Below are 10447 nucleotides of genomic sequence, written 5' to 3'. Positions count from 1 at the left end.
GCACATTTTCCTTCAAGGTTGGCTGCCAGCCGACCTCTACAATTGATTCAGATTGCTAGCTAGTCTTAGCCGTTAACTAATGGTCCCATGGGCCATGGATTAAATGGTAGCAATAATAGCTTGATTCAAGTCATGCTGGAAGGTTGCAATACACACAGCTAATCGTGTTGGCTAAGATGCCAAATACTTAAATAGATTGATGTTTCCATTTTCCAAGTCCTATTTTTTTTTCATGTTTTGCTTTTGATGCAAGTTGGCAAGTCAGCTTCAGTGTCAACATTAATTATAATTTCACAAGTTGTGATGCTTATGCACCGATGGTCATTTTAAACATTTTATATGGATCTCTAGGAAAGCTCATTTTAATTTTCTTTTTCAAGAATGTTAAGGGGTTATATAAATTTCACAAGTTGTGATACTTATGCACCGACAGTCATTTTAAGCATTTATATGGCTCTCTAGGAAAGGTGATTTTAATTTTCTTTTTCTCTTAAAGAAGGTTAGGGGGGTAGACTTATATAAATTTCTCAAGTTGTGATGTTTATGCACCAACGGTCATTTTAAACATTTATATGGCTCTCTAGAAAAGTTCATTTTAATTTTCCTCTTGAGAATTAATGTTAGGGGGTTATATGCAAAAAAAAAAGAGAGGGTAGACTTATATAAATTTCACAAGTTGTAATTCTTATGCAGTATGCACCGACAGCCATTTTAAACATTTATATGGCTCTCTAGGAAAGTTCATTTAAATTTTCTTTTTCTCTTGAGAATTAATATTAGGGGGTTATATGCGAAAAAAAAGGGGAAGTCTACCAGGAATTTGTTAATATTTCAAGACCTTGACATGAGCATTCTCAGTTGCTTCCTATTTTGCAAGCACATGAAAAGTCCATCAAGTTTAGCTGTCCAAGCTTCTACGTGTCAACTCCGCCATCATAATTTGGTTGTTAGAAGACATGGATAAAATAGCGTAGTTCCAAAGGGCCCCTCATCTTTGTATGCCATGTGGTCAAGATGTCTTTATAAGAGATGGCATCGATCGAGCGTCGGCGATGATTTAAAATAAAACTATAGCTAGGTTTGGAAATATCAGGAGCATCTTCCCCTAGTTGATCCTGCATCAATCAAGCTCAGGCTCAATGTTCCAACTTTGAAAATGACAATCCCTTACTTCTGTTAAAAATAGTGTAGTTCCAAAGGGCCCCTCATCTTTGTATGCCATGTGGTCAAGATGTCTTTATAAGAGATGGCATCGATCGAGTGTCGGCGATGATTTAAAATAAAACTATAGCTAGGTTTGGAAATATCAGGAGCATCTTCCCCTAGTTGATCCTGCATCAATCAAGCTCAGGCTCAATGTTCCAACTTTGAAAATGACAATCCCTTACTTCTGTTAAAAATATTTAACAGAATAATAAAAGCCAAACAGCTTATGAATATCACACACGCACTGAATTACTATTGCCATTTAAGTTGAGCTGTCCAAGCTTCTACATGTCAACTCTGCCTAGTTTTTTTAATAGGCAGCATATCTGGAATTCCTATCTAATCTTTCTGAATCTTAATAGGCTGGACTTCATTTTTTTTATAATCTCATTACTTTCTTTAAGCAAAGAACTAGAATTTTCAATAGATTAAACTAACGCTATAATAATATTTATTGATAAAGAAAGATGTTCTTAAAATTCCAGAAGACTAAAACTGTTTCTTTGATAATTTTGTCATTCATAATTAGTGTCCTTGTCAAAGGGTCAAGTCTATCAAAAATGAGACTAAAGTTTTTCGTTTTTGGTTATTCCGAAAATAGTGATGAGAGGACCACGCATTAGAATTACTTGGGTCAACTTGAGCACCCAGGAATCATTACCGAGATATTTGAACTGAAATCTTTCCCTAATGTAAAGCAATGCAATTATTAGACTTAGCCGAATGTCTAAAACGGTAACTAGGTTTTGGACTCTTTCTTCCTTCCTTCCTTTTTCCCCTCCCCCTGTGAGAGAAAGCAGTGGAAACCCACCTCCATTTTACAGAGAGGTTTTGAAACCAGAATGGCAGAATCTATTGCGATCAAAAGAAGTTACAGCTAAGTTAGGGGTAACAAACCTCTTCACTCTTTTGTCTCTTCCTCGTACAAGAGTCTTTTGTTGATTGGACTTAGTTTGTGCAAGAGTTATTAAGAACAATCGGTATGCTATAAACGTTTTGCAACTGGCCTTCACCTTTTCGCCTATGATATGTAGTCTCCTTTCAAAACCAAAAAAAAAAAAACGCCAAAATAAACTAATCGCCTACCTTCCCTTGGTATAAGAACTCCGAAGGTCGAAGACTGCGATGAGGAGGGAGTCGGGAGGAAAAGAGAAACAAGGAGGAAGAGAGATGAAGACTTCAAGGAGTTTTGGCAGGCCAGAGCCCTGGAGGATAGGGAATGCCTTCATCATAGCATCCATGATCCTTTCCCTTTCCATCCTCTCTCTCATCAAGCTTCGCTATTGCTCGTATCCATATGGTCCGTCTCTGTCTCTAGTTCTTTTGAGGGAATTCTTTCTAGTTCTTCTTGAGATCTTTTATATAACTAGAACTATTGCTCTTGCAGGGAAATCACAGGCACCCTCGAAATTAATGGTACCAACAGCAACAAATCTTTTGATGGTCACGGATCTGCAAGGTAGCTTCCATTCCAGATGTACTTAGAGAATGCAATGATATAAGCGCTAGCGCAAGAGAAAGAATGGCAGAGATGACAATAAATACTGACAGTTGACAGCAATCTAAATTTCAACAATTAGCTGCTGTTAGTTGTTCTTTTAGTCAAGGATATTACGTAGACAATCTAATATTTGTCAAAAAGAAGGGTGTGAGTAATTAATCTATGAATTTTTTTTTTTTTTTTGGTGAGGAGTAAATAATCTATGAATTATTCACAAAATCATTGAATTATAACATCCAGCGAAAGGTTCGTCAAAGTTAAGAGACCTTTTCAATAATTCAGACAACCATCGAGAAATGGATGAGGCCTCTTTGTCCTAAAGGTTGTACTGCTAATTTTGATTTGCAGAGGATGAAGATGATGAAGGAAACGGCACCGCGGTCGACATGGGGAAACCGATATGCTACGAGACAAGCAAGAGATCCGATACTTGCGATGCGGAGGGCGATATAAGGGTGCATGGAAGCTCTCGCACTGTGTTTGTCCAACCTATGTCGAGGAGGCAAGAAAGGAAGATCAAGCCTTATGCTCGCAAGAATGATGCCGTAGCCATTGCCAATGTAAAAGAATGGTCATTGAAAGCATCAAACAGCCATCATCTGCCTCCCGAATGCACCACAAACCATACAGTCCCTGCCATGATCTTCTCTGTGGGAGGCTATGCCGGCAACCTCTTCCACGACTTCATCGATGTGTTAGTCCCGCTCTTCATAAGCTCCTATCAGTTCCATGGCGAGGTCCACTTCTTGATCTCCGACTTCAAATCGTGGTGGGTGAGCAAATTCAGCTTGATCTTCAAGCAGCTCTCCAACTACGAGATCATCGACGTGGAGAGCGAGCAAGAGAGTACGGTGCGGTGCTTCCCTCGGGTGATCATGGGGCCGAGCTTCCACAAGGTACTAGGCGTCGATGCTTCGAGGACTCCTACTGGATACTCCATTGTCGATTTCAAAGCGATGCTGAGAGAGGCACTCGGACTGGAACGAGCAACCGCGGCGCCTCCGGAGGATGAATGGGACATAAGGAGGCGGCCAAGGCTGTTGATCCTGTCTCGCCAGAAGACAAGAAAATTCTTGAACGAGAGGGGGATGGCGGACATGGCAATGAGCTTGGGGTTCGACGTGAGGATCGGCCAGCCTGATATTAGCACCGAAGTAGCCAAGTTTGCGAGGCTAGTGAACTCGGCCGATGTGATGATCGGAGTCCATGGCGCCGGGCTCACCAACATGGTTTTCCTCCCTGCAGGGGCTGTGATCATTCAGGTTGTGCCCATGGGCGGCCTGGAATGGCTCGCCAGAGAAACCTTCCAGGATCCCGCAAAGGAATTAGAGCTCAACTACTTCGAGTACAAAATCCAAGCGGATGAGAGCACTCTCAGCGAGCAATACCCCAAGGACCATCCTGTGCTGACGAACCCCTACAAAATCCACAAACAGGGGTGGAATACGCTCAAGTCTGTGTACTTGGACAATCAAAATGTGAGGCCTCACTTGGGCAGGCTTAGGAACACTCTGATGGAAGCTCTCAAGCACCTACCTCACAATGTCACCAGCTAAGTCTTTTGACTGTTGGAACTAGATGATCTCCTCGATCCCCATTCATTTCTCTTTTTTTTCTTCTCTTTTTTTTGGGTTCTTCAATATTGTAATGATTTTGTATTTTCTTGTAAGATGATCGATATGAGTGTATGGTGCAAAGCATCAGAAGATGTTAATTTTACTTTTATACATTATTAGTTAAAAAAATATGGCAAAAGAAGTGATTTCGAGGTTCAATCAACTTTCAATGGTGTAGATAGCCATCAAGCAAAATTTCTTCTGCTTCCATCACTGCCCTGTTTTATTCCTCTCAGACTAATGGAAAAGATACATATTTGTGTCCATGAATGTGGAATATGGGGACTAATACATTTTATGCAGTTGAGACAATATAATTTAAATCTAATTTGAGCAAACAATATGACTAACAATCTAATTCACAATTTTTCATCACTTTCCACCATGAAGGTTATTAATAATGGGATGATATGAACCTACCAAACTAGTAAAAAGAGAATCTGCCTTTAATAAAGGGGATATATTTGGCATCCTTTTCAGTTGGTGTATTGGTGGACATAAACAAAGGATGGTCCAGGAGCATTAACTTACAATAGTTCGCGCATAACTACAAAGAGGAATTGAGATTTGATGCTCAAGCATATAATTTTGAGGGAAGTGATGCTCAAGCATATTTCAAAGTTGATTTCAATATGCTTAACTCGTGCTTAACTGACTTCAATATGATCTGAATTATACACGAACGGCAGATATGTGAAGAATTACAAGTTTTGATTAACATACCAAGGCCGGAGATAAGACTACATATCATGATATGTCACTTTAGAAACAAAGTTGAATGACAAATTTAACCTTTTCTTATATACATATGTATACATAGCGGGAACGGGCTCATTAGGGTTCTAAATGGAGACATCAACCCGAAGGAGAGGAGTGGCAACAATTAACAAGCTGACTGAAGCCGGAGGGGAGTTCAGCTACGGCACTTCATGTTCAAAGGAGCCAAAAGAATTGCAGAACCAATTTTGAGGAAAACATGTAACTGGACATCTTGCATACTTGACATTTGTACAAAACACAAGCTCTAGTCCTTGATTGGTAGAAAAAACCACATCATGGTTCCACATGAACCAACAACCTCATGGTTCACTTTAGACTATTAGGTAACCAAGTTTTCAATAAGCTTATGCCATAAAGCACGATCTAGAATGCAACCACTTGCATGGAATGTTTATCGGTTACCTCAGGTAGGGAGCTTACATCACTTCTACTAGGTGATTGTCGGTGGTTTTGCTTGGACTAACCAAAGATTGCCCATGAAAATATGTTAACTTTTTTTGACTCCAAGAATGGATCATAATGATCTAGTTCTGTCATCCAGAGGGTCGAAAAAGGACATTAAGCATTACCAATAAGCTATTTTGAGCATACAACAAAGCACCATTAATTGCAATATTCTGATCCAATTCTCTCTCTCTCTTATGGCGTAAGCTCTTGGACAAGACGTGCCAACCAACTGATGTAACAATTGTTGCTCTCAACTAATTTTTTTAGCTAAAAATAGTAAATTTCATATTTTTCAAATTAGAGATAAATAAATGATTTTTTTCATGCTTTTAGAAAATAAATTATTGATTGCGACGCACACCATTCTAGTGTCCAAAGTTGATTTGCCCTTCCAACATCACAGCCAGAGGATGCAGAATAATGCAAGATGAGAAAGAATTTAACAGCTGTGCTCTTCAATTTTGCATCCAGCTAATGGAAAGATGCCTTTTGGGCCTTTTGATCTCGTGGTCAAAAGCCCAGCACATTTACACCCCAATATATTACTTCTAAGATTCTTATTGTTTAAAGATGTTCACAAGATTCCATATAGGTATGTATGTATGTATGTATATGCTTCGTGACTTATCCTATATTCTTCTTCTCCAGGAAATCAAAAGCCAAACGACACACGGTGGTTAAAACTCCAGCGGCTGGAGCTACCAATAATTGTCCTGCTACCTAACGGCTTCTGGAAATGACATGCCTTCCCCACCCGGGGATCAATCCTTCTATTTGTCATTATTACACGGTACGGGGGGTGGATCCCAAAAAGTTGACGGCAACCGGCGAGGCGACGCCAAATAACACCGCTCTGCATGGGTGAATCTGCCATGAGGCCACGAAATAAAAAAAAGAATTCAAATAAAGACCGGCCTAATTTTGTGGACTCTAACTTGGCTATTCCATCAAACACTTTTGGAGATGGCCAAGCCAACAACCTGTCTAGTCCCACGCTGGGCGGCCAAGGCTTCCCAGACTTCTCTTTGTTTTATTTTTCCCTTGTTTTTTTCCTCCGTAGAGCCGGGCCTTTAAAGTGTAAAAAAGTACAACCATCATGTTTACATTTGGTTTCCAGCTAAAGATCACCAGTGTAATTGATATTTATTGGTGAGTCGTGTCATTGTGCTGAATGAAATCTATCACCAATGAATTGACTTTTCTTGTGCTTGCCTGGCTATTAGCTAATTTCCCAAGGGAGACTTCAAAGGAAGTGTGTTCATTAAGAAAAGTGGTGTATTATGAAATCCAGAATAACAATATAAACATGCGAGGAGCCCTTTAATGGTTTATTTTTTCAGCTTTGGACCCTTTCTTTCGGAGAGGGATACGGGCTTAACACCTTTTTGTATTTTCTAGGCCGCTTAAGAGTTGAAAGCTAGCCGTAAATTTGCACCTTTCGTAAGCAAGCTTTTAAGTATTATCAAATTTATATCCTTTGCTCTGTTTCGTTCATCAATGCTCTGTTTCAGGATTTTTTATCAGGTTAAATCTCGTAGCTCGGGAAGGTTTAAACTTCATGTGAATGGAGATGGATTGCTTACAATTATTGGCTTGGTCAATCAATCTTTGTCAATGGCCAGCTAATCAAGGAATGGTAGCGGCCATCTCCTTGGTGGGTCAAATTCCGGATGCTTTCAATCATGTTTCCAAGACAGCTAAGCCGACAGCTCATTTGTTCTTGATGGAAAAAGAATCAATAAAAAAAGATGTACAATCTAACCAAGAAATAACCATGCCACTGGATTTATTATTTGTTTCAATTTAAGACAAAAATGTTTCCATCTCTTTTTCCAAAAACACAAAAGAAAAAAGAAAAAAAAACCTCTCAAACATAAAATTTTGTAAGAAGAAAAAGGGTATACATATATAGTGGCGTACTTAGTTCGAGATTCACATTTAGTCCACCACTTTGTAATTTATTGCACCATAGCCTTCTCTCTCTTGCGACACTATTTAAGCACACGACATTCTTGACCACAAAGAATGAATTCAAACATGGAAAAGGGGTTCTCCAAGAGGTTAATGCCACCATGCACTCTTCTACTGCATGAGATTCTCGAGGGCTTTCCACAGAACATCCCTGAACCTGCTCAAATCAAGCTTCACGTTCTGCTTCTCCATGAACGTAGTCTTCACCAGATCCCACCCACGGTTGTGGAATGAGGAGGGGTTCTTGAACACAGGGTGGTTTCTAGGATACAGCTTCATCAGAGTGCTCTCCTGTGCACTAATACTATATTGCAAGTAGTTTAGCTTCATGTCCTTGGCTGGGTCCCCAAAGTCCTTCCTAGCTATTGTTTCCAGCCTGCCCCACGGTACTATTTGGATCACCGTCGCTTGCGGTGGGAGGAACACCATATTGGTGAGCCCAGCTCCATGCACTCCCATCATCACGTCGCAGGAGTTAACTATTTGGGCAAAACGAGTAATATTAGACAGTGAATTGGCCTCGGCAGCAACCACCTCATAGCCCAATTCCTCTGCCATTTGAGCTATCCTCTTAACATTTGTGATCGCCCGTGACTGCTTCCTTGATATGATGAGCAGCCTTGGCTTCTTATGGGGGTATTCTTCAATTCTAGCTACGGTGTCTCTCCCCAACTCGTAGGTGCTTCTCATAAATTGAGTGAAATGGACCATAGAATACCCATGAGGAGCCTTCGTGGGGTCGATGCTTAGCTCCTTGTGGCGTCGGAGACCCACGATCATGTGCTTGAAACAATGAACCTGATCGTCCCTGCCAAATTCGATGAGTTGGTATTTGGAGAGCCCTCGAAACACGGGCAGGTACTTGTCGATCCACCAATGCTTCACGTCGGTCACGATGAATTGGACTTCTCCATTGAATTGGCGAGCAGTTAAGAAGAGGGGAACCAAAAGATCGGTGAAATCATGGAAGAGGTTTCCTGTGTATCCACTGACTGAAAAGACTATAGCAGGGATGCTGTGGTTTATGGTGCATTGTATTGCCTCTTTGCTCGATTTAACCGTCAGTTCTCTAATTTGGTTGAAGTCATTGTCGGCTCCCTTGCGTGGGTAAGGTCTAACTCGCCATAATTCATTTCTTCCACTGGGTTCCACGAGTATAATGGAGGAAGTGTTCTGATGAATTCTAATGTCGCCATCCATTATGCACAGGTCTCCTCGTCGTTCTGAAACATGGCACAATGGCTTCCCTCGATTCATATTCTCTCCCTTCATACCTTCACATGAAGCGAACCAAATTTTTTTTTTTTAAAAAAAAACAAGACATGGGAAGTAATTACTCGAAAAAAAGCTTTGGGGAGCCTAGCATCACCATCCATTTTCGCTCTTTAGAACCTAAATGTTCTGGTTATTTCATCATCATCATTAGGATCATTATGTTTACAGTTGTTGCCATCCGCCACCTTTACCACTATCATCACCACCATTGGCATTTTGTTATCATTATTATCATTGTTACTAGGAATAATGGTTGATATATGTATGCACGACCTCTTTAGATTGCTCGAAAGTGCTTGAAATTTTCTGTTAGATTCATTTGATTTTTCTTATGAGAGTACATAATGAAATCAAACCTCAAGATTGCAACATTAAACACAAAAACCATATGAACAAGTACAGGATTGAGTGGCCTACCCAATTTTGGAGAATCTGCTGTACCTTTGGCTCCAAGATTATTCCGACCTATGGGCTTTAATGGCTCTGAACTCCCTGCAATACCTTTCAGCATTAGCAGCACGCTCAAACAGAGCAATTAAGCAATTGAAAGTAACCCAATGCAGGACCAATGCTGAAGAGAAACTTACTAGTGAGAAAAGGATCTATTTGAGGTTTAGAGACGACAACAAAAGTGGAGAGCACCAAGCATCCGATGATGAACACTGCTAGTCTGAAACTTCGGGACTCGACTCTGCCGGAGCTCCTTGTGGACTTCATCTTGTTTGCCATCTTTGCTGGAGCACCAACCTTCAATCTTCTGAAATATTTTTCCACAATATGTTTACTCTCTGTAGCTATAGGATTCGTTTTCAACTTGTTAATGTCAACAACCTGATTACCATAGTTGACCTACGCACAACCCACACTTCCTTATTCTATAAACTCTTGCTTAGCTTACAGAGAACTGCATGGCTCCTAGGTTTTCCATGAGAGATGATTGCTGGATTCAAGTAGACTAATCCTACCATTTGGGAGGATAAATTCTATGCAGTTAAATTAGGAGGATTCGACCGGTGGATGGATTCAAGTGGATCAGCTGGCCAAGCTTCCCAAAGGTCTAAAGAACATGGGGCCGAAAACTTGGACATAACAACTTCCTGAGTCCTCTAAGCAATCTAGTTGTTAAAGATGATTTTTAGATGAACGTTGGGGAGGACTAATCCTATAATTGATGTTTGAAACACAACAATTCAAAAATATGGAACTCTCTCCGCAATCTCCAGGGTATGATACCCTTTAGCTTCACAGTGACAATGAGAGCACCGGAAAAACCAAATTCAGCTCTACATAAGATAGCCAAAATGATGTATTTGCTCACATTCTAGGCAGGGACAAATTGATAGGAAATACTATTTGCTTCTTAAGAAGAACAAGGTATATGAAATGAAAGAGTTGGAACGTGCGTTGGATATCATTGAAAAATCAAGTAAAAATTAGGATGGTTTCTCTAAGTAACCTAATCATAAAAGATGATTTCGAGTTGTGCATTTGGGAGATTAATCCTATTATTGTTGGCATTTGAAATATAATAATAAAAATTAAAGAAATTTCTCAATTAAGTAAAAATTTAGGTGGTTTTGGTTCGTCAATTATGCTGCCATGCTGGTAAAATGATCTGAGCAAAATAGCAAATCAAGATAATAAATAAATG

The 10447-nt window shown here is 40.1% G+C and overlaps 2 protein-coding genes across 2 annotated transcripts; one reads left to right on the top strand and one right to left on the bottom strand.

Annotated features, from left to right (window-relative positions):
- Positions 1-2212: 2212 nt before the first annotated feature.
- On the top strand, positions 2213-4486 carry LOC103696170 (alpha-1,3-arabinosyltransferase XAT3-like). Its single transcript, XM_008777713.4, has 3 exons — positions 2213-2506; positions 2594-2665; positions 3056-4486. Exons 1-3 carry the CDS (start codon positions 2332-2334, stop codon positions 4261-4263), a joined length of 1455 nt encoding a protein of 484 aa, XP_008775935.1. The 5' UTR covers positions 2213-2331; the 3' UTR covers positions 4264-4486.
- Positions 4487-7301: 2815 nt separating this feature from the next.
- LOC103696188 (alpha-1,3-arabinosyltransferase XAT3-like) lies at positions 7302-10132 on the bottom strand. Its single transcript, XM_008777727.4, has 3 exons — positions 9384-10132; positions 9214-9288; positions 7302-8795 (listed from the first exon to the last, which is right to left on the bottom strand). Exons 1-3 carry the CDS (start codon positions 9523-9525, stop codon positions 7633-7635), a joined length of 1380 nt encoding a protein of 459 aa, XP_008775949.2. The 5' UTR covers positions 9526-10132; the 3' UTR covers positions 7302-7632.
- Between the last annotated feature and the right edge of the window lie 315 nt (positions 10133-10447).

Source organism: Phoenix dactylifera, chromosome 8, assembly GCF_009389715.1.
Source record: "Phoenix dactylifera cultivar Barhee BC4 chromosome 8, palm_55x_up_171113_PBpolish2nd_filt_p, whole genome shotgun sequence".
NCBI classification, from domain to species: domain Eukaryota; kingdom Viridiplantae; phylum Streptophyta; class Magnoliopsida; order Arecales; family Arecaceae; genus Phoenix; species Phoenix dactylifera.
The sequence above is the reverse complement of the archived record's forward strand: the minus strand, read 5'-3'. Positions and strand labels throughout refer to the sequence as shown.

Coding starts and splice junctions, on each gene's coding strand:
- LOC103696188 (XM_008777727.4), bottom strand. CDS start 9,525: ATGGCAAACAAGATGAAGTCCACAAGGAGCTCCGGCAGAGTCGAGTCC. Junction 9,289..9,383: donor AATAGATCCTTTTCTCACTA/GTAAGTTTCTCT, acceptor AAGGTATTGCAG/GGAGTTCAGAGCCATTAAAG. Junction 8,796..9,213: donor AGCAGATTCTCCAAAATTGG/GTAGGCCACTCA, acceptor CTTCATGTGAAG/GTATGAAGGGAGAGAATATG.
- LOC103696170 (XM_008777713.4), top strand. CDS start 2,332: ATGAGGAGGGAGTCGGGAGGAAAAGAGAAACAAGGAGGAAGAGAGATG. Junction 2,507..2,593: donor CTATTGCTCGTATCCATATG/GTCCGTCTCTGT, acceptor TTGCTCTTGCAG/GGAAATCACAGGCACCCTCG. Junction 2,666..3,055: donor GATGGTCACGGATCTGCAAG/GTAGCTTCCATT, acceptor TTTGATTTGCAG/AGGATGAAGATGATGAAGGA.